General features: G+C 40.8%; 1 protein-coding gene across 14 annotated transcripts in view; it reads right to left on the reverse strand.

Moving 5' to 3' along the window:
• LOC108144159 (protein muscleblind) overlaps positions 1 to 24,516 on the reverse strand; it is a 119,530-nt gene that overhangs the window by 26,644 nt on the left and 68,370 nt on the right. For all 14 annotated transcript variants that reach the window (XR_001774347.2, XM_017268814.2, XM_017268813.2 and 11 more), the window contains exon 3: positions 928 to 1,098. Coding sequence is in view for 13 of the 14 variants with exons in the window: in XM_017268814.2 (XP_017124303.1) it covers positions 928 to 1,098 (171 nt within the window). In the remaining variant the exon portion in view is untranslated. The remainder of the gene's footprint in view (positions 1 to 927; positions 1,099 to 24,516) is intronic.

Consider the following 24,516-nt stretch of genomic DNA (forward strand, 5'->3'; position numbering starts at 1 on the left):
ACGGATAATGTTGTCTTAATTTCCCAATAGGATATCAAAATAGTTTCATAATAGGTCATCTGCTTTTTGCTATATTAATTTCCTTTTAAAGATAGATAAAGATAAGCATAGCAGATTATGATCTGTATCTTGAAAGAATTTTTAATTATTTTACAGCGGCATAAAGTTGCTTTTTTAAAAAGTTTAAAAATATTTTAAATTAAAAATATAATATTACTCATTCACCATGTTGGCGGTTATATTTAGGTAACGATAGATTTTTGGCATTTGTACTGTAAGGTAATACATTTTTAGTCTATAATATCTCAAAACTTTATTTGTGAAACCTTAAAAAAAAGCCTGACTGCTCAATTGAAAGCCCCTTTTAAAATCTGTTTTATTTATGGCCTACACCCGTCCTAACCTAATGGTTCGACACCCCATTGAAGGCTTCACACTGCCCACGAACTGACCCTTTTGTTGGGCACAAATTATGCTTGGCACGCACTCGTAGACCCTTTTTTTGAGCCCTCCCCCCACACCAGCTCTAATGAAAATTCATGCATTTTTCAACAATCAACATGGGCGCGAGCCCCCGTTTCCTTTTACCCTAATGATGCCTGTCGTTTAGCTGCAAATCCACAAAAACCATGTCGCAAATTATTTGAGAATTAATTTTCGATTTGTTATAAAGCGGGCAATATCTCACCCCCCCACACACCCACCCCCTTTGCATGAATAAAACATTCCTCTTGCTCACTCTTTGGCTCATTTTCGCGCACTTTGAATTCCTCGTTTTTTTTCAGCTCTGGTTGGTATTTCGGATATTCATGGTCGCGGCAAAAGAGGAGAAGTTCGCTTATAAATATTCATATTTCCGAACTGCCAGCGGAAGTGGTGTGGCGAACTGGGGGAAATTCAATTAAAGTATTAGAGAGCGGCACTTACCACGGCTGGCACTTGGCCCGATATGACCGGCTGGCCGGGCGCGATGCCCATCTGTTGCATCAGTGCATTCTTGAGGGCCAAATGATTGCGTCCATTTATCAATAACTGATCCTTCAGATGCTGTGGTGGATGAAAATATTTGCACGGCGGTTTATCACGATTACAGCGTCCCTGAAAGAAAAAATTCAAAAAGAATATGTTTAGCAAATTTTTCCACTACATATACTATATAGAGAGAAAGTAGAGAGAGTGGAAAGCTTCATAAATTGCCCTCGACTGACAGCCAGCAGGGGTTAAGTCTTTGGGGCAACCGGCCATAATTCAGTTTCGATTGCTGGCAGTGGCAATTTAGTGAGCGTGTTGGCCAGGAAGTGCTTTTGTCGCACTAAATAAATTACTGGAAACAAATTTATGTTAATGTTTTCTATTCCTGGCTGGTTGATTAACACAAATTGTTGTGCTTAACCTTAATGCCTGGGTCGTTTCGGGTTCGATGTGCAAGAGTAAATACTGTTTCATTTCAGTTTTGTTGAACAATCATAAAGGATGTTCTGGGTTTGGTATTTAATGAACTTTGTGTAAAATATACAATATTTATCAGCAAGTATGTACCATATGGGTAATACAATCTTTTCACCATTGAAGTTGTTATAATTGGGCGTCAATTAAAAAAAAATTACCCTGCCTGCAATAAAGCAAGTTAGTTCTATGTAATTTCTTTTATCCTTGGCATGACTCAGAGCTCTGAATAACTTTATGTTCGTGCTGTCGACACATTTCGACCAGCCCAAAAAGCCCAAACCAATTAACTGCATGCAAAAGCCGTTGCAATTTTCCTTCAGGGCAAATCACGAGTATTCCGGAATGCTCATGAAACATGGCACCGCATTTTTACCAGCATATTTGCGGGCTATATGCGCGAGATCGAAATTCGTTTTTAATTGCGAAAAAGTAAAAATTTCACTTCATTAGCACGTGTAATTGTGGCGGCGCATTAACGCGGCTCACTCTCTTGCTTTAAGCCAAAATGTCAACAATAATTTTAATGACCAAAGAGTCGAAAAATCGGTAGGGGGAATGGACTAATGCCCCACGATGCATGCAACATGGCATGTGGAAAAGGGATTTGCAGGCGAAACGAGGGCAGGCCGACTGCTGGCAAACAAATATGCATGTAAATTATATTTAATTCAGAGCAAATGAAGTTAACAAATATTTGCATACAGCAAGGCGAAGCTGAGTAAAAATGAGTGAAAAAAGTAAAGAAAAACAAGAAAGAAAGCAAACTTCGGCAAGCCGAAGTTCATATACCCTTGCAGCTATCGCAAGAATTAAATATTTTTGAAAACATTAAAATTATGATTTACTTGCGTATATGTTTAAAAACATTGAAGCTATGACGATTTGCAGCTTAATTATTTGATTGTTCTTTTATATATTTTTATTATTTGTATGGGAGCTATATGATATAGTCGTCCGATTTTGATGAAATTTTAACCATAATTCTGAAATATTTAACCATTGCTATATGTCGAAGAACTAAACAAAAAATTAAAAAACAGCAAAGTTATAATTTTTGTTCAATTATTTTTCCGATTGTTCCTATGGGAGCTATATGCTATAGTCGTCCGATTTTGATGTAATTTAAACCATAATTCTGAATTATTTAACCATTGCTATATGTCGAAGAACTAAACAAAAAATTAAAAAACGGCAAAGTTATAATTTTTTTTCAATTATTTTTCCGATTGTTCCTATGGGAGCTATATGCTATAGTCGTCCGATCCGGCTCGTTCCGACTTATATACTACCTGCAATAGAAAGACAACTTTTGGGAAAGTTTCATGCAGATAGCTTTAAAACTGAGAGACTAGTTTGCATATAAACGGACGGACAGACGGACAGACTGACAGACGGACAGACGGACGGACAGACGGACAGACGGACGGACAGACGGACATGGCTAGATCGACTCTACTAGTGATGCTGATCAAGAATATATATACTTTATAGGGTCGGAAACGTCTCCTTCACTGCGTTGCAAACTTCTGACTGAAATTATAATACCCTCTGCAAGGGTATAAAAATACAAATTTATATGTAAAAGGGGAAAATTGTGTGTGCATAAATTGATTGTTTGCCCTGGCCAGTAGAGCAGGACAGCAAACAGCAAGAGACGGAGAGGGCAACTGTAGCAGAGACATGCCAACTCGTTTTCGGTCGGTCTGGTCTTCTTTTGTGTTTTCCCCTTTTTTTCCTGCTGCTGCTGCTGTTGATGGCATTTACAATTTATGACGCCCTGAAAGCTGTACAAGATTTATGGCGCCCAACAACTGGCGCTAACTCACAAATAATTGTTGCCGAACAACATTTCTGTTTATTTTTATTTGCTTTGTTATGACTCTCTCAAATATTTGTGTAAGCATATTGACAAATAAGTACGGCAAATTGCTGCTGTGGGGGCCAAAACTTTTTAATAAACTAAACTACAAACTATCGATACAAAGCCATAAATTAGGCTAATTAATTGTCAAATGTTTTGGATTCTCTCATCGTTCGATGCATAAATATTTGGCGAGCCAACAAAATACTTTGCATTGTTGGCTCGCAATTTTGATCAATAAACACAGCACAAAATATTTATTGACAACAAGCAAATATTTTTCTCCATCCTTCTCCGTGTAAATCTTTCAATCAGTAACTGTCGGGACTTTCACGACACACACACACACCACACACACACCATACACAAAATACAAACAAGCACGAGTGTAGGAGCCACTTTGGCATATTTGTTTGTGCTTATTGGCGCCGTTGGCAGTAATTTAATGCTTCGATTGAGTTTATTTTACAACAGCCACCTATTTGAATGGCTGCACTTGTATCTTTCGCTGTTGCTGTTGCTGTTGCTGAATGACTGACTGTTCCTCCATTTTATTGCTCTAATTTGCTTTAATGAAAGGCTAAATCAGTTTTTCATTGGCACTCACTTGTTGCCTTGTAACTGGGTTAATTGCCTCCTGATGGCCATCGAATCGTGTTAGTTAATTGCTAACTGAATTATTAGTGTGCATAAGCGGAGTGCTACGTTATTGATGAGTCTATAAATCGATTGGGCATTCGTTATTCCCATTGCCATTCAGGATCTTTCAAGGGCTTTGGCAACAAATTCAAATTGCATTTGCTGGCCACAATCAAATAAGACATTATTCTTACAGTCCAGGAGAGATCCCCGGACATTATCTTCGAGTGCCAAGCGCTTGCCACTTTCCACTTGCCACTTGCCACTTTTCCGCCTTCCATTTTCTCGGGGCAATTTCTTTCTTGTGGCTGGCGCCCGTAGATATGCAACACTTTCTTGCTGCTGCCGCTTGACATTGCCTCGCGATTTTTCCTTTTTTTTTTTGCCACACGCCACACTAAACATTTTCATGTCATTTCGATTGTAATCTGCATGACTGCTCCTTGGGCGTGCGAAAAAAAGAAGAAAAAAACCACGAGAGAGAGTGGAAAAGCGAGTGCGAAAATTGCAAATGGTGTCCACTCACGCACGCTGGGCCGGCAAAGGGGAGGAAAAGCGGGGGCAAATGGGGAAAAGCGAGGGCGCCGCAGCATATTTGCATTGCCCACGTTCGCGTTGTGTGCAACTGAAACTGGAACCCTTTTTAGAGCACTCGCCTTTTTTTCGCAACGCTTCTTGTTTCACAGCTTCGGTCTGATGCAGATTATACGCTTTAAATTGCAATGATTACTTTTTCGCCATCCTCTCTCGTAGTCCTTATTTTTTTATACGTTTTTTTCGGGTGGAATGATGGCAGTGATGGCATTTCAGAGCCATTTTTCTTCTTTTGCCAGGCCATTCGAAACAATGTCGCTGTCGTCTAGCGTTCTGGCATGCCATTGGGGGGGAAACGCGGGGGAAAGCGGCGGAAAGCGGACGATGGTGGTGGCCATTGGCTAAGGAATTTCTCATGTTTTCATGCCAAGTGCAAGTCAGGTCCAGTCATGTATATCGTCGCGTATCGCATTGCCATTTGGTCGACATGCGTCTTGGGATTGCCGCCCAAGTTAAGACGCCCCCCTCCCCTCCCTTTTTTCGTTCCGAGACGCAGCTGCTGCCCATCAACTGGGAGCTAGAAGCTGGAAACTGGGAGCTGGAAGCTAGGAGCTGGGAGCACTCAAGTCCATGTCCTCGTCTTCGTCTGTGTCCTCGTCCAAGTCGTTGGGTATTAAATGTCATTTTGCATTTCGTGACAAGTTGGCTAATCTGACTCGAAAGTTATTTATTTCTTCTTTGTTGAGTGCAAAGGAATTTTTCTTACTTTTCTCTTTTTTTTCCCTGCCCTGAAAGCATTTACATGGCATTTTCCCTCAGGGTCTCTGTTTGCTTGGAACTCCTTTCTGTCCCTCTTCCCCCGCGTTTCTCTCGCAGAACTCTAGCTACTTTTCTTCAATTTAGCGGCGATAGGAATCGCCTTTGAATGTTAATAAAACGGATTTTTATGCAAATTTAAAACTGTTTAGTGGTTCGACTTTGCTATGCATTAAAAAAAGAAAAAAATGCGATCCGCCGCGTCTACAGGGCTTTGCAAAAAATAGACAAAGAGTTGGAATAATGCGAATGAAATATGTTCGCCCGGCTTTGTTTGATATGGGGAAAATGAATGGGTTTAAATTTAAAATTTAAATTTGGCTTAGGACTCGGTTTACTTTAGCATAATATTCTGGAAATTATTAATACAGCTATAGGTCATATATGCTATTTAGCTGTTATAAAGCAATATGCCATATTCCTAAAATTGGTTTTTCTTCATTGTCATAAATTGTAGAGGGGGCGTACTAGCTGAAACTTCCCGGCGAGTGAATGGAACTTGTGATAAGCCACTTTGGAACACACAAATTGCATGTCCTCCGAACTTTTTTGTCCGAATTTCCACCCGCCCCTCGTTGTGCACACTGCAAACTCCATTTAAGGCTTTACATAAAACATAAGCAGAAAATGTTGCCGAATAAAAATATAGAGTAAAAAGTATGGGGAAAACAACAACGCTGACAAGCATAATTCCTGACACTCTTCGCTTTTGGCCGTTTTTAAACCAGAGAAGAGGGGGAGGGGGGAGGAGGGGGAGTTGCCAAAAAATTTAATGCAAACTAACGGCACTACAAGCTTTAGCACTTTAGATCCAGCTCACACCAACACACACGAAAGAGTTGGCCAGAAAAGGGGGTTTGTTCAGGAGATAGTTGAAAACTATTTTCGACGCTTAACGGAGAACTCAATTTGTTTTCACTTGGCCATTTACACACACACTCACACACACACATAGACAACGACAGAAACGTAGCTCAATAACACAAACAGCAAATAGAGATAATCAAAAAGCAATTGCAAACAACAACAAAGCCTCAAAATGGCCAAAAGGAAGAGAGAATTGGTAAGAGAGCGAGCGAAGTGACCGGAATGAATGCTGTGTGGACACAGTGAGATATTTATTGTATAAATGCCGGCAACAAAATAAATTAAAAATGACAATTCACCGTAGGCATGGCCAGGGAAATCAAGGCAATTTTCCATGTGCCACATCCACACAAACACACCCTAAAACACACACAGACTGCAACTAGTTTGCAGTTTAATTTTCAATATGGCTAACCGGCAGCGAAAGCGGCAGACTGCCCAGCCCAGCGAGGAAGCATTGAAAATGAAAATATTTTCCTGGAATGCAAACAAATTGGCAAAAGGCAAATGGTCAATATTTGCTGGCCATAGGAGCGTCACAGGAGGAGCCGGGCGGCAAAAGTGTTTGCAGGCCCGGGACAAAACAATGGACAAAAGCAGCCGAGGTGGATGGTTTGGTTGGGTTGCGTTGGGTTTGGTGTGGTTTGGTTTGGTTTGGATGGGACGACCAGCGGCGCATGTTAAGCGATTTGCCTGAGACAAAAGGAAACACAGCCAGCTGTAGTATCTGCAGTCACTGAACTTCTCCTAAAAGTATGCAGCGCCAAATAGCCAGGCGAATGTGAGTGTTTCCTTTTTTTCCCTGCATCTCTCTGTATGTGTGTGTGTGTGTGTGAGTAGAGAAAACAATGAACGGGCCTCGACTTTTTGCGGCCATGTTTTTTTTCAATCATGCGTTCGTTTCCTCACTCATTCATTCGCTCAATGGGGGCACACACACACACACACCGTTGCCACTGCAGTTGCATACTTTTGGGATTTGCAACAGATTCTCCATATTCTTTTCTCCCAACGAAACTGGCTGGCCCATTGCGACAATCTGACTTAGTTGTTTTAAAATTTTAAACCAGCAACTTAGGACCCGGTGAACCACCATTATCCTGGGAATAACTACATTCCAGGGATTTGTGTTAATTGAAAAATGTGCCCTAGAATATGGCGAGCACAACTGTACTCTCGGCCAAAGTGGATTACCTTACGGACAAAAGTGCACTCAGTTAATGGAATTCAACTAAACGCTGCTGTAACTGTCGTGTTTTTTTTTTTTTGTTTTTTTCGAGCGCCACTTGAGTTGGGAAAATGGCAATTTCTGATTTTGGTAGTGGCTCTATCTCACTGCCGTGTTTTCGTTTCATTTGCTCATTTAACCTCCTCTTCAGCTGGATGGCGTCTCCTTACCCATCCCATTTTGCTTGCTCATTTCATTTGCCGCTCGCTTATCAGCCTCGAAATTCACTTAATTTAATTAAAGTGCACGAGACGACGGAGTACAGAGCGAAAAAAATAATAATAAAACGGTGAGAGCGCCACTCGCGTAGCGAAATGGTCAGCAAAAAAAAAGAAAGAAAGCAAGAGACTTTCCACATTATTTTTGCACACAAACACCGGCGCGGCGCACTGAGTGCCAGTGGTCATTCCGCACCCATCATCATCATCATCATCACCGCCGCCATCATCGGTGTGTGGACGTCATTGCTTCATTTTCGCCTGCCGGTTACGGGGCTTCGGCTCCGTTGCGCCCCCGAATTAATTTCCGTTTTGCAAACCAATTGAAAATCCAATTTTCAATACACAAACCATATAACGCCATGCTCCTCTCACTCCCTCTCCCTCTCCGTCGCTCTCTCTCACTCTCTCTCGTTCCAGTTGTTCCTGGCATACGTTTAACTAACGTCGTCCCCACTTTTCCAGGCAGTCCAGTCCTGGCACACGTGGAAAAGTTTGCTCACATTTAAAGGGCTTTAAAAAAGTGGCTAGCGAACGTGGACCGAGAGCCACAAAACTGGAGGCCATTGGCCACTGCGCCCGAAAGTAGGCAACAATATATATGGGCATTAAACGTAAACCGACTGCAGCCTGCAGGGCAACGCCCCCTTTTGCCCTGCCCTGCCCTGCTCCCCACTCAGTTTGCATTGCCGTGTTTATTTGTACACAAACTGGCACACACACGTGCACTACACCCATATGGCCACATAATGCACGCCATGGCGCCCGAGCAGGACCTCCTGCGACATGGCGCCCGAGCAGGGACAGGTTGCGGTGCGGTGCGGTGCGGTGCGGTGCGGTGCGGTGCGGTGCGTACTTGCGAGTGCTTGTGTGTGCGGCACATTGATTTTTTTCCCTGGGCCAGCCGAAGGCTTTCTTCTCCCTATGATTTGACCACATGGTCAGGACGCTTTACAAATTGCAAGGGTTACTGATACTGTTGGTGGGATTTGCCATAGCGATTCGATTAATCTGGGGAAAGAAGACTTGATCGGCAGCAGTATCTAAGCGAAGGATTTGGTTAAAGCCCAAGGGAATGCAAGTGAATGTTCCTATTGTGCAATAGAAAATCATTTTTAAGTAGAAAAATATTTGCATTTGCATTCGAATTGAATTTGTTCAATATTTTTTTCTTTTCGATTATTTGTTTGAATGCCCATCAATGAAAAGGCTTTGTTTATTTTTCATTTGTTTCGGATTTTTAGAAAAGTCCTCTTAAAAAGCATTTTCGGTATTTTCAGCTTTGTTCGCTGTTCAACCCCATTCGCGTTTTTCTACTTTTTATGACTAGAAATAAATTTTCAACTTTTTGACACACACACATGGGTTGTAAGGGCCAAATAATTGGAGGGGGAAAAGGACCATGACTTGACTTGACTTGGGTCTTATCCTTGCCGCGAAATCGACACTCACATAGATACTCAAGCACACACACACACACACACGCACTGGGCGGAGATTGGCATAAACTGCGGCAACATTTAATGGCGAGCTTCGTTTTTGGCAGACATTGATGACTTTTTAACTGCAGTCATTTGCAGGGCGGCGTCGTTTACACAGTTCACAGACATACACAACCCGCCATAGATATGGCAAATGTTTGCCTAGCCAGCACTCACACTCACACTCACACGTTTCGGTGGCGTTTCCGTTTCCTCAGGAGCTCCGTTCGCCATCGCTGCGCATTGTAAGCCATTTGAGCAGAAGGCGGCGACATCAGGAAAATATCGCGTGACGCGGCGATAAAAATAATCATCATAATGTAATGTGAAAGGAGGCCAACGAACGAAAAGAGAACGAGAGGGGCCCCCTTTCTTTTTTTTTTTTTGCTTAATCGATTTTCCCTTTTCGCCGCGCCAGGCGTGGCCCCATTTAATGCGATTATTTGCGATTTCTTTTCTGTGGACGTCCGCAGTGTCCGCAAATTAACGAGCCCCCCATAATAATTTAGTCGCATGGCGTAATAACAAGCCGCAGAAGTGTGTCCACCGCCACCCAACACCCGCCCTCCCGGTGGGCGTGGCATGGCCCCAAGGTCGTGGGCACAGGCAAATTGATTTCGTTTCATGTTTGCCCCGACATATGTTGCCGACTTTTTGGCGCCGAACCCAGCGACGCCGCTCGAAGACATTTGCATGGTCGTAAAATGAGAAATAAAAATGGGTTGTGAGGGCAAACCATCCGCCTTGCGGTCAAAATGTGCTTGTTGTTGGTGGGGAAAAAATAAATTTTATTGCCCATATGTGTGTTGTGTCCTTAGGGTGTATGTTTTGGGGGCATCGCATCGTTTGCAATTATTATGGCATACTTATAGGGCCGCTTCACTCCTACACAATGAATCACTTGACATTCAATACCGGCATACTAAAGCACATTGCGTTGCGGCAAACTAATTGAAAAGGGTAGCCACCGGCTACAAAGACAAGGAGAAAGTTTATGGCAAACACAAGCGGAATGCGGAAGGCGGAGAACGGAGACATGAGGACACGCTTTTAATAAATCCATCACATAACCCGCATTATTAAAAAGATCCAAGTCCTGACACGAACAAGCAAAGTTTCGCTGGCAAACAAACACACACAGAGGGGACAAACATACATGTCTAGGATGCAGAGAAGAAGCAGAGAAGAAAGAAGAGTGGCAAGGGAAAGTACACACACGAGTACACAAAAAGCGCTTATCAAATTTCCACAAACGATGACAATCAAACTGAAGGCAGCAAAGCCAAAGCCAAGACCCGGAGACCAGGACGAAATGATTGGACGTTGTGGTGCTCTTGAGTGAATGTAATCGCCAATAAACTGCATAAAGCGCATATGAGCAGGACTGGCTGACAATGGGCAAGTGGAGCGCGTCCAGGACATCGAAAGGATTCAATCAATGCGCAAACAAAAGGACAGCAGACTGAAGCGAGATTCTCGTCTCTTCTTCTCCAGACCCTGCCTGCACACCCAAAGGCACATAAATAATTCAATTGTCAACACGCTCGGCACAGTGCAACATGCGATAATATTACCCCACCGAAGAACGGAAGGAAAACTTTTCTGCTAACAAAAATAAACTTTTTTGCGCCACTGATGTTGCCATGTAACAACTTTATCGATTTACACAAAATGAGGCTCGTTATTAGTTGAAGGGGACATGTGCTACCAATATGTAGAAAGGGAAAGGGTACACAGTAAAATATAGATTTTATTTAAGACAAGACTTTTCTACACATGTTCAAAATGTACTAGTTCCACTGAGCCATTAATCTTTTTATTTGTTTTGTTGAGCTTAACACACTATCAAATAACTTTTAAGAAAAAACAGTATTCTGTTACGTTAAGCCTGTTATTTCCAGACGTTTTATTTCCAGAATAATATCGTTTGTCTTTATATAACAACTAAGTTTTCCTGTGTGTGCAATAACAGTTGACAGTCGAAGGAGAAAAGCAAAGTCATTTCCCTAGCTCTTTTCACCTCAATTAGAGCCTCTACTTTTGGCCAGGCCACTAATCCCGAGTCCTAAGACCAGGATCTCTATCTAGGACCTCGGCTCATCCTTCACTTTTTTCCCTCCCCCTTTTTTATTGCCTCTTCCCTGCTTTTATGGCATGCCACACAGCCCCTTCATCATTCGCTTCCCCCTCTTCGATTTTTATGATTTGCCACACACCCGGCTACGTTTCCTTTGCTTTCGATTTTAAAGGACCCCGAGCAGAACGCGTAAGTGAGTGTGTGAGTGTGTGAGAGTCCTTCGATCGCATGGGCAATTTTTTATTGTTAGAAAATTGTTTTTCCCTGCACAGCGTTACGCAAGAAAAAATTGATTTCTTGTCTTTATGGCATTGTCCCTTTGGCAGTCCTGCTGTTGGCAAATTTAATATGTTATCCTTCGATGTGCGTTGTCGTGTTGTTGTTGTTTGTTTGAAAAATATTGAATTTTTCGCAAAATAAAAAGGATAAAGGATAACATCTTTTGCCGTGTTTGCGGAAACCGAAGCAAACCCAAGGAGCCCAGCAAGTGGAAAATTGTCCCTTCTCTGCTATGCCCTTTTTCCCCCTTCTCCAACAAAGTCCTTGCTTGTCCGTTTTGTGGTTAACTTGTTTTGGTTTCCTTTCTTTTTGATTGTCTAACATGTGTTTCTTGTTTACTATATATACAACTAATCATACATATACACCCAGATATATATTGTATATATATATATATGTATCTCGGAGATATTTGATTTTAGAAATTGAATTGCATTTAATTTATATTTGCTGTTTTGAGAAAAGTTTTGGTGTCTGGCAGCTTATTGGCTTGCAATATTTTTATACCCTTGCAGAGGGTATTATAATTTCAGTCAGAAGTTTGCAACGCAGTGAAGGAGACGTTTCCGACCCTATAAAGTATATATATTCTTGATCAGCATCACTAGTAGAGTCGATCTAGCCATGTCCGTCTGTCCGTCCGTCTGTCCGTCTGTCCGTCCGTCTGTCCGTCTGTCCGTCCGTTTATATGCAAACTAGTCTCTCAGTTTTAAAGCTATCTGCATGAAACTTTCCCAAAAGTTGTCTTTCTATTGCAGTTAGTATATAAGTCGGAATCGGACGACTATAGCATATAGCTCCCATAGGAACAATCGGAAAAATGATTGAAAAAAAATTATAACTTTGCTGTTTTTTAATTTTTTGTTTAGTTCTTCGACATATAGCAATGGTTAAATAATTCAGAACTATGGTTTAAATTTCATCAAAATCGGACGACTATAGCATATAGCTCCCATAGGAAAAATCGGAAAAATAATTGAAAAAAATTATAACTTTGCTGTTTTTTAATTTTTTGTTTAGTTCTTCGACATATAGCAATGGTTAAATATTTCAGAATTATGGTTTAAATTTCATCAAAATCGGACGACTATAGCATATAGCCCCCATAGGAACAATCGGAAAAATAATTGAAAAAAAATTATAACTTTGCTGTTTTTTAATTTTTTGTTTTGTTCTTCGACATAAAGCAATGGTTAAATATTTCAGAATTATGGTAAAAATTTCATCAAAATCGGACGACTATAGCATATAGCTCCCATAGGAACAATCGGAAAAATAAATGAAAAAAAATTATAACTTTTCTGTTTTTTAATTTTTTGTTTAATTCTTCGACATTTAGTAATGGTTAAATATTTTCGATTTACGGTTTAAATTTCATCAAAGTCGGACGACTATATCATATAGCTCCCATAGGAACAATCGGAGAAATAAATGAAAAAAAATTACAACTTTTCTGTTTTTTAATTTTTTGTTTAGTTCTTCGACATTTAGTAATGGTTAAATATTTCCAATTTACGGTTTAAGTTTCATCAAAGTCGGACGACTATATCATATAGCTCCCATAGGAACAATAAAAATATATAAAATAACTATCAAATAATTGAGCTGCAAATCATCATAGCTTCAATGTTTTTAAACTTATACGCAAGTAAATTATAATTTTAATGTTTTCAAAAATGTTTAATTCTTGCAATAGCTGCAAGGGTATATGAACTTCGGCTTGCCGAAGTTTGCTTTCTTTCTGGTTTTATATTTATTTCAGGTGTCGAATAAATTATGAAATCGCTTTAAGCTGAAAGGAATTGTTCAAGACTTTTGATTTTCTACACATTTATTAGGATTTTGGCATTTTTGTTTACTTGCCGCAGCGTTGGCTAGCCTGTAGTTTAGTGTCCACAATATAAACTCACCTGCAAGTAGAACAGATATTTTTGGGACTTTTAGCCAAATGATTTTGTTTGGGTTAAATTTATTGTGCGCCAGAAGTTTATAATTAGCATTTAATTGAAGACAGGAATTGCTGGCATCTAAGTCTTAAATTACAAAGCCGTTCTGGTTGAGTTATTTAAAGCAATGCAATCATAGAGAATTTTAATTACAAGGAGCATGTCGACGTCCAGTGACTTAAAGTGATTTTTTGTGTATGCAGTTTTAATTTAAAGCTTTTTTTCAATTTAAATTGCCTTCTTGGCTGCACTTTTCTCTGCGGGGCAAACAAATCCAACTGTTGAGTCTAACTGAAAAATATTATGAATATTTTTTGAGCTCACTCTCGCTGCGGGGATTTTATTTTGATATTCTTTTTTGCAGACTTTTTTGTTCATCAACAAAGCATTAGCGCTTGCCCGCTTAGGGACTTTCACAATGCACATTTTTTTTATTTTCGGTTGTGTCTGCTTTTCTGTGAGTGTTTGTAGGCGTGTCGAGCGCCCAGAGGCCTGCGAGCAAGTCAGTAGGGGACGGGGCAATTGATGAGCAGCGGTTGTGGGCAGGCAAACAAATGAGAAAAAATTTCAATTCTAACAGAGGGAAAAAATTGTTTAAAAAAAATGTTGTATAAAAATATAAACAGAGGTGAGTGCTGGGTGAAAAATATATAAAAAATAATATCATGAATGCAATGACTTTTAATGTGCAGTTATTGCGCAGCTGTCTGATGTCCCAGGCTCCACAAAAATATATACATATCTATATATATATTTTAATATTGCATACTTTCTGGCGTTGCTTACATGGCGCTGCAAGTGTGTGTGCATGTGAGTGTGTGTTTTTGTGTATTTGTGTGCGCCATGTGTGCAGTGCACCGTGTATCCTTTTTGGCAAGCTTCATTGCCACTTTGGCCAAAAAGGGTAGACCGACTGTCAGCCATTGCCCGTTGCACATACTAATAAGGCTAAGTGGCATGACAAACACAAATGCACACACACACACACACACACACAAAGAGGGAGAATGGGAGAAAGTGTGTGAGAGAGATGGGAGGAAGCTGGGGCGACAAATGTCTGTTTGGGACTCTGCGGAACCACAAAGCGAACATTTTATGACTGTTGAATGACCTCATAAGCATGCGTGTTTATTTTTTCGCCCTCGGCTCCACTTAAGCTCGCGCTTTGAATCCGCTTTAAGTGGGTAAACTACGTCAAGTTTGAAAATTATTTCTTAAGCTATTTATTACAAATGACATTAGCTCCAAGACATTAACCTTATATGTTCATGTTTCCCTGGAGCTATAATTGGTCTACAAAGATGTTGCAAGTTAAGGTAATAACTTTTTAGGAAAGGTTTTTTGCTAGCGGACTTAGAGAGATCTCAATATTTGCTCGTTTTCGTTAAGTTCCCTTTAAATCAAGTGAAAACCTTTTGGTATAAACTTAATTTGGGACGAGTTGGATCTTGTTGGTAGTTACAAATCTATTTTGTTTTTTTTTTCCCCAAAATAATATAAATAACTAGGTAAAACTATAATACTTGAAAAATCAATAGAAATAATAACCTTTAATTTCCCGGCTTTAGCCATTCATAATTTATGTGCAGCATTCTTTTCCTTACTAAGTTTTAGTGACAACCAGCAAATATTTTACTTCCTGTTAGCAAACTTACATCAGTGTGGGATGGAAAATGCAAAAGTTGGCATTGTCATTTCGGCTATTTATAGGCAGCTGTCATATTGCAAATTGATGCCCTGCACTGGAACCATTAGCCTTGCCTACCGCCCCTCGCCCGCTTTTGCCATGCCCTGCAGCCATTTCTTTTATAATTCTTTCGTTAAGGAAAAATTGCAAGAAACTCAGAGTTTTCCCATCCTCCCACACTGTCTTTTTTCGAGATGCTGCTGCCTTGTCAAGCCATAAAATGTTATCACAAAAAGTATTTTCCAAGTCAGCGCACACACAAAAAGGGGGAGTGGCATGGGCGGAAGCTCCTGTGCGAGAGCGAGACAGACAAACTTCAAAGCAAAAGTTGTTGGCAACCCAGACACTCGCACACACACGCACATACACACGTACACATGTGCAGCCAGTGAAAGTTACAAATAGAGTTGCCATAAAATTTCATATGCTTATCACGTGCGTTGCCCTTGTAGCCCCTCCCACCCACTTATCCACCCACTTCAGTTCACTATACCCACCGACAGATGGCGCCAAATTTCGCTTGCATCGCTGTCAGCCCTTTCACACGTCACACAGTATTTTTTGGAGCCAACTGTACCGCAATATTTTCGCTATTTTAAGCTGACATCGTTGCGTTGCAGCGGCACTCGCTCTATGACTATTTTATTGTCATATTTATCTACAATCAAGCCGCACACACCCGTACACTCCACTGCACTCCATTCTGCGGTCCAAAAAACAAAGCATTCTCTGTTTTGTCGAACACAGGCTAAGAATGCGTTTTCCAACAGCCCGAGCGATATGTCAGGAAATTGGCTTTTCTTTTTTTTCCCCCACCAGCTTTCCCATTTTCGGCCCCTTTTGACATTTCACGCTTCGAGTGGAGACCCATTGTTTAGAGCTGACATATTGAAGAGAGATAGAGAGGACCGTTGCGATAAGAGTGGCATATACAATTTCTATGCCAGGCGACCCTGCGCCTTCTGTTTTCTGGCCAAAAACTGTAAAAACCAGTCAAAACTCAATTAAAATTACGGCTCACCGATAAGGCTGCACAAAAGTAAAACAAATTAATGCCGAAATTTCCTGGCAATGAAAGTGGAGACGAAAAAATTCAAAATTCCAAAGTACAAACACCCACAGCTGGCAACGTTTTGCGCCATATTTGTGGCCCACTTTTAGGCGCCAAATCAAAAAGTTAACCAGCAGTCGTGCCCAGCACATGTGACCCAGATAATCTTATTATGAACTCATTTCGAGCGCCTTTTTTGGCACAGAAAACACCATCAAATTAGATTCAATGAGGGCGAGCCCGAGCCCGAGTCCGTTTACCAATAAATTGTGGCAAATTATGCGGCCAAAGATTAAATTCGATTCTTATGTAAATGCAAAGGAAACAAGAGGCTGCAATATAAGGCTGCTACTGCTACTGCTACCTTTACTTTTATCCATCCAATCCAGGTGGCAGACAAGCCCAAAACGAGCCGACAGCTGTGAACTGACCCTCTAATCTGCATAATTTGCACAAAAGTACACAGAAGCAGAGAATCCGAGACGAAGAAGGTGAGGTCCCTGCGGCATTATAAATAGTCAAAGATATTTATTTGTAATGAGGACCAGGGGTTGCCAAGACTTTAGGCTGGTCCAGCAGCAGTCTCCACGGGGTAGTTTACTCAACTTGGACTTCGACTTCGAACTCGCACTCGGACCTCGACTTTTTGTTCGATTAGAGCCCAACATCTGCTCTATGGGCAAAGTTCTCGCTCTAACGATGACCGAGGACCGACCACTGAGTTATGCCAACGATAGACCGACCTTTTCCCTCGCAAAAGTTGATTAAAAACTGCAGGCGGTGGGCAGTTTACTGCTCGGATGACTCAGTGGACGGTTTATGGTCAATTATGCCAAGTTTTGAGCCTTGTTTTGCGGCTAGTGTGCCCAACCACAAATGATAGTTCAATCAATATCTGGTTTGAGGCACGTCATTTACCACATCCAACCAATTGAATTTATTACGAAGGGCAAGACAATTTATTATTAAATAAGCATGACAAATGAATGAAGGTTTCGCTTAGGACAATGGGCCAAACTAGCTGAAATGATGGTGAAAAGTTCCCCTGACTTTATTAAACCAGTTCATATGTAATCTTAAGAAGTTTCTCAAATATCAAACAATGCTAAAGCCTTTCACTTATATTTTCCGGGTAATCGATCCATTTATCGTTGAAGCCTCAAATATTTATCGATTCTGAAGAAAAGGCATCATAAGTTTACCCTAATCCTCTTATCCAGCCTGTTTATCCCAGCTCAACATATATCACAGTATTTTCCGCAATTTTCTCCCCCGTTGGGTCACCTACCCCAATCCAAGGTCAAACTTTCCAGCATTCCCTCCAGCTTACCACCCATTTTCCACCTCCCCACTTCCGACGAGCCCACACTTGGCGCAGCCTTTTGTTGTTGGCTAGCCACAGGAGCTCAGTCATGTGTAAGTCAAATGAATTTGTCATGAGGTTTTTCCCCACTGCTGTTATTGTTGCTGCTGCTGCTTAGGAAACCGAAAAAGTGACAGCCCATCTAGGAACACACACAAACGAGTACACGGGGGGAAAAGCCTATCGAATGTGATTTAAGATTTAGTTTAAAGTTAATTTTGAACTACGAAATTTGAAATATTTAACGTTTCAAGAGACAAAATAGTATTAAATTGGTAGAAAACTGCCTACGGTAATAATTTACTCAAACTTGTTGGGAATTATAGCGCACTGGTACGAAGAATATAATGTTTACTGTTCATATGGATTAAATTATTTTGTATTTAATAATAAACTTAATATTTCTATTTTTACACTCTAAACTTAAAAATAATTTTGCGCTGTGCACATGGATATGGATTATATATAGACAGCCACTTGGCAGTTGGGCCTGGCATTGCGGCATTTATAAATATAATGCCAATAAATACGCAGGGAGCGACCGGTGAAAGTCTATCGATTGCCCACCTACTAGTCGATTCAAAAGAGTTTTCTAGCTTGTGTCACCGGCAGACCGCCCAAAGTTTGATTGGCAAATGCCACAGCGGGGGTGCCGTGCTCAATCCGCCCGCCCCCTCGTACGCCCCATGGTCGTTTGTGAGTCAGACGAGCGACGCCAGAGGGCGCCGGCCACAGTGGAATAGAGGGCTAAGAAAAACTTGACAGGTGTTTGCCTCGGGCAACTTCGCCTTCGACCGACTTCCGTCTGACATTTTTAAGTGCCCTAAAATACAATCTGAAAGCGCTTAATTATGCACGCTCCGATGTCCGAAAATCTGCAGGAAGCAATTACGTGGGCGGACTGAAATCGGATAGTGCTGCACTGGACTATTTCTTTGGGGGAGTGGGATGACTCATTCGCTGGTGTTGATGACGTCAGCTTAGCACAACCCCCCAGGGAAAATGAGGGTTAGGACTGGGAAAACGGAATCCAAATCCGAATGCGAAGTCCGAAGTCAAGCGCACAAATCAAAGCCAAGAATTTTTGCATTGTAGAAGGTTTCCTGTGGCAGCAACTCCAAAACGGAAGTGCTTTTTCTTATAAGCCTCTGGAGGAAGAGAAAAACAAGCGAAGGGTTGATGCTCTCTTTTGAGTGACGGGCTGTGAGTCAAAAGAGCTCTTGAGTGGGAATTAAAAGAGCAACGGGGGTTGAAAGAGTGCTAAGGTGCGGGGACTTTGTTGATTTGATCCAATTAGCAAGTGAAATAAAAGAGAGACAACTCCAACTGAAGTGGGAAGGGGTGGAAAAATAAGGAAGCAATTAAGGGATAAGAACCGAATTTTATACTGCTTATTTTGTATTTTAAAAAAAGCTAACAATAAATAAGTTTGAAAAAATAATTTAAAAATAATTACATTTAAAAGTATTATTTGTCACACCTTTGTATAGCAAGAAAAACTCAAAAGCGTTAGAAAGTCTTTTTGCTATAAGGAATACCGAAATTTCGTTTGGCTCCTCGTATACAAATTCATTAAACTTCTTTTAGAATTCACTCATTTTCCTAACAACCAATTTCCAATCGAAACCAGATCTTAAACTGAGCTTTAACTAGATTTAGGACAAACTTTCCCCCTTTTTAAGAGCTCAAATGACACCAGACAATTGTGTGTGGGGTAAAAACTCCATTAGATCGGGCCCGCAATCTCATTAGAAGTCGCTACTTTTTGGCGCTTTTTCCGGCTCTATTAACCGTGGAAACCGCCGACATACGCACACATTCAAGTTTAATTAACAAGAACGAAAAAGTTTTGTGCAACAAATCCCAAGTTTATCTGTTTCGCAATTGACAACATTTTTGGGAAATAAAGCCGAACAAAAAGAGAGAGGAAGAGATAAAGCGGGAAGGTGAAGGAAAACTTTTACATTATTAAACTGGGAAACTGGCTGGAAATGTTGACAGCAATTTGACAGGGCCAAAAGCCCGGCCCATCGACAACAGAAACATTTACACGGCCCCTTCGAAATGAAACAATAATAACAATAATAGTAAAAAAGACACAAACCGAAAGGAGGGCAGGGCATGATTGCCAGGACGACGACTCCTCAAGGGTTGTGTGTCCTGCAGCCAAATAAATAAATAAAATAAAAGAGGGTTCGGAAGGGGGGTGGAGAATCTGGGGAATGTAAAACAAATTTGTTTATTGTTGACACTCGAATCGGGAAACGGGATAAGGATAAAGGACGATGACACCTCAACCTTTCACCGCCACGAGTCAAGTCATCTGCCCATTGTTCATCGTTTGGCGGTACCAAAACAACAAAAACAAAAAAAAAGGGTTTCAAGCTATCCGGTTATGGGACACCTTCTAACGGTGTCCGATCCTCTTGATTTATGAGCGTGTGCCGCTCTCGCTTCTTTTGTACATCATCATATCCTCTTAGCATGCTAATTGCGCGGTATTCTTACGGCTTACGGGACATGTCTTCATATATATACGTACTGTATATGGGGTGCCATAGCCAAGAATCCCGAGAAAATACCAATGAACCTTTGCGAGAACCCGAAATTCGAGGCCCAGTTACGTGTGGAACGTGCCGCATAATTCGGGTTTGTCTTACACTCTCCGCCTTATTGAATTGCCGCTTCCCATTTGGGACACTTTTGTCGAGTGTCTCCCAACCAAGTCCCAGTCCTTGGCATTCATGCGGGTAATTTATGTAAATTTATTGTTCCTTTATCTGTTCTTTTTCAGGCATTTCTTTTTTGGCGAGTATCTTGGTGTTTTTTCTCTGGCGCGTGTTTGCTGTCAAAATATTGGTCAGGCGGCGGGAAAAAAGAGAGCTTAATCAATTAATAATGAGAATGCAGATGTTTGATTCTGCTCCCTCGCTGCTTCACATATTTCGTGGCCAATGGAACGCAATGAATACAAAATCGTTTTAACGCTCTTGAATACCCCCGATGTGAGTTGATTTTTGAGGTTTCAATAAGAAGTTATAAAAGAGGAACGCATGAAAGCTTTTAGCCTTGTTTTTATGTTCACACTCTTAACACTCTTTATATTTCATTTCCATAGTTCCCTCGACACATTTAACCCCCTGCAAGTGCAATTCCCTCAACATTTATTGATCCTTTTTGCCAGCCAGCTTAACCCTCTAACGTCTGCTTACCCCAAAAACGAATTTGTATTTATTAATAATGCTTTGGGTGGAGAGTTGGCATGGCCCCACGGTGCCGGCGATTTCAACATTTGGTTTTATTGTTTCATGCAAAGACATTTGCAAGCATCAACAAGCATCCACCCTCCCTCGCCGAACTAAACCGAACAAACTCAATTACGTAATAAAAATTTATGAACGCACCACCCCCCACTTTAACCCACCCGACCAAAGGAGATTAAAATTGTTGTTGTTGTTTGCTTTGCCCCCGTTTGCGAATGCTATTGATTTTGCTTTTACTATCCTGTCTCGGCGGGTTAAGCCCGAGTATTGATGGACAGAGGAAATCGAGTGAGTAGATCAGGCCAAATCCCATATCATTAATACTTGTAAGGGAAAAACCAGCATTGACCCTCATTTTGGGGCGAGTGTATGTGTTCGTGTAATTCATCTCAATAAAATGTGAGAAATCCACATGGCAAAAAAAAAAAACATCTATAAAATGTCTCCAGGAAGTGCATAAACAACTAAGCGAAAAGGAAAATGGAAAGGGAAGGGGCGTGGGCAACGCGTGTCCCATTTCGGAATTTATTAAGGATTCATCCACCCTTCGAAGATTCCCTGGACTTTTGGACACGGAGAGTAAATGGTCACTCAACGCCAGCTGCTAATTGTGATCTGTGTGAGTTTGCGGAACGTGTGAACGACTTTCGTTTGACCTTCGGGCACTGAACTTGTTATCAACGCCAAAAAATCAAACAAGCCCACTGCGAAAATTCCCAAAAATTCAAACAAGTTCCCTTGGGTTCCTGGGAAAATGCCGAGATGCCTAGGATGGACAACCCTTGAGATACATCGAAAGCGAGAACTGGACAATATATTTATAAGCACATTATAATGCATTGTTGTCGGCTGTCCTTTGTCACATGCACAGCTCAGCATATTAATGATTTCTATTCCTGCCCAGCATCCCTCTTTCTCTCTCAAGGAGTTTAGTTTTCCCTCAAATAAAAGGACTGGGAAATCAAAAGGCAGACTAAGGAGTATAGCTCACAACCCTTTCGGCACATAAATTAATTTTCTTGTTCGTTGAATCTCGGCTTTTCTTGCGGAAAGGTCCGTTAATGATGATCAGCATAAATAGTTGGTCAGAGGTTCCAGTGCTCATGATTTGGGGAATTTTTATTATGTATGCAAATGATTATGCGAAATTCCGGTTAACCGACAAACAAAACATTTTACGACCATGTGTGCTGCTGCTGACACAAAGGCCCCTGAAATGTTTTCTCCGTAATTGAAAATTACGAAATGTTTGCTTGACTTGGCCCCCACACTTCTTGGGTTTCGAGTGTCTCAAATAAATTTATTAAATTACTCACACAAGCCGGCATTTGGGGGACAAAGTTGGGAATTTGGGGAAGAGTTCGGTGAAACGTGTAATTTACCTGAAAATAGAATAAGCGATAAATAGTTGGGGTTAGCTTGGGGTTTCTTGTTAAAATACCAATTAATATATCTGCTTTCAAAGGCTTAAATCTAATTGGAACTTGTCAAGACTTTCGAATTGAACAGAGTTCAATAGAAGATGCATTCCTAAGTGATTTTGGTTAATAGGGTTCGAATTCCCCATTTACACATGGAAATTATTTAGTTTCCTAGTTTGCTTAGCCCAGCATTTCCGCTTCAAACACGTTTCCTTTGCCAATTGTCATCTCACAGCCAATTGCACTTAGCCAGCCACAGCCAGCACTTTAAATTAAGTCAAATGCCAAACAATGACGACGAGCGCCTAAAAGTCTGCAAACAAAGAGTGAATACGCACACACTCGACTCGGTTCACGGTCCATTAAATTTAGCTGGCCACTAGAAACCGAATAGAATGGGAGCGAAACCGGGCAAACGACATCCGGCAGATACAAGATACATTTCGAATCACGCTCCACGCTCCAAGCTCCTGCTGCTTCAAGGTCATTAAACAAAATACCGCCCCCAATGGGGATGTTGCGGCGGCGGATTGGGCAATTTTTAGCACTTTTCGCTGGCTAAATCCAAGCAAACCGCAAAAAGTCACGTAGACCGAGATTCTTTCTGGGGTTCGAGGATGCGACGAGCTGCCTAACAAGTCAACAAAGAAACGCTCAAGTGCGAAAAAATGAAAATGAAGCGATGTAGTCCGGTGTAGGGGATAAAAGTAAAGGGAAGGCAAATGGAAGGCTTAACAGAAAAAAAGCACAGGCGAAAAATAACAATATTGGAGGGATAAGGCCGAAGTATCTCCTTACCACATATATTATTGTATTGACAAAATAAATTGATTAATATCATGTAAGATCTTATTAATCATTATATGTACATTCATATAACCACATTTTGTTTAATAATAACAATATACCAAAATCTAAAGAAAATATGCAACCTATGTTATAAGACTCTGCTCTTATTTAATACTGAACTATCTTAATATTTTATTTTTATGTTGAAAATAAAATCTTGTTGAAGGATGAAATTATAGCCCTAAAACTTAAGTTATATGTCCTTAAATAGTTGAAAAGCAGGATCTTAGAGGCATTTTTTCCTGTGTGCCAAAGCGACTTAAGTGAAACCCTTAAAGTGCGACGGCGACGCTTTAAGTGGCGCACATGTATGCCATTTGGGGGCGGGAAGGGGGGTTGTAGGTTTCTCTGTTTCTCAGTTTTTCTGTCACGAGGGTAACTAACGGTGTCCCATATGGTAGGGGTTCTCTACCCTACAAAATGCCTCAGTCAGAACAGAAGTGCGAGCGAGAGGGTGAGAGCAATGAAATCTTAATGCCTTAATGGGCCACACAATCTAATTTACTTTTGTTTGCACTCTCGCTCTATCTGAATAGCACCCTCTCTTTCACTGTAGGTAGTCCCGTCTCTTTCTGTTTATTCTGTTTTAGCCTCTCCTTGCGTTTCTTTTTTTTTTATTTTACTATAAATGAATTTTTTCGCTTTTTGGGGTTTTCTGCCATTGCTAATGGCGTTAGCTTTGCTTTACTTTACTTTTGTTGTTCTTCTTCTCCTCCCTTCTTTTGTTCCCCTCCAGCTACTTATTTTCGTTGTTCTAGTTGTGCTTCGTAATCCTATTAACAATGGCGATGTTGTCGTCATCGCTGCGTAAATATATATAACCAACAAAAACATACGTAGATACACGTGTATATATATATATCAATATACCATTATGCGACGCCATTTTTCATATGTTTCCTGTTACGCTACTTTTTATGGTTCACGTACTACCCTACTGATTTTTCCAAGGGGATTGTTTTTCTCTTGGGTCTTAGGTTCACAAGTGGCTAATTAGATTTAAAGTCCATTGAACTACTAGGAAAATGGCTTCGTCTTAAAAGTACTCGCAAATTGTATTGTTTGAAAATCGATAATTACATTATTCGGATTGATGGTAAAGTTATACTGGAAGCCATATTCGAAAAGTTGCCTCAGATATTGCTGTCGGGATAAAGAAATTCTTTAAACCTCCTTATTGGTCCTTAGGCTACGTACTTATTAAAGCCAATTGAAAAAACATTTAAAGTTTACCTGTTTTATTGACGCCTTTTTTTTTACATCCATATTTATGAATGCATTGTTAAATAACATTGCAAACCACTTATCAATTACTAATTAACTCACAGTACTTAACAATTGATTTTTATTTTGAGAGCAATCAAGTGAGTTTAACCACTTGCTTAAAATCGCTGGCACTTTAGTGGGCATTGCATTTCAAGTTCTTTATATCAATTTATACGGCGCAGATAATTCCCCCCTTTTTTTATCCGATATCTCAAGTGACT

Source organism: Drosophila elegans, unplaced genomic scaffold (genome assembly GCF_018152505.1).
Source record: "Drosophila elegans isolate 14027-0461.03 unplaced genomic scaffold, ASM1815250v1 contig_183, whole genome shotgun sequence".
In the NCBI taxonomy this organism is placed as follows: Eukaryota; Metazoa; Arthropoda; class Insecta; order Diptera; family Drosophilidae; genus Drosophila; species Drosophila elegans.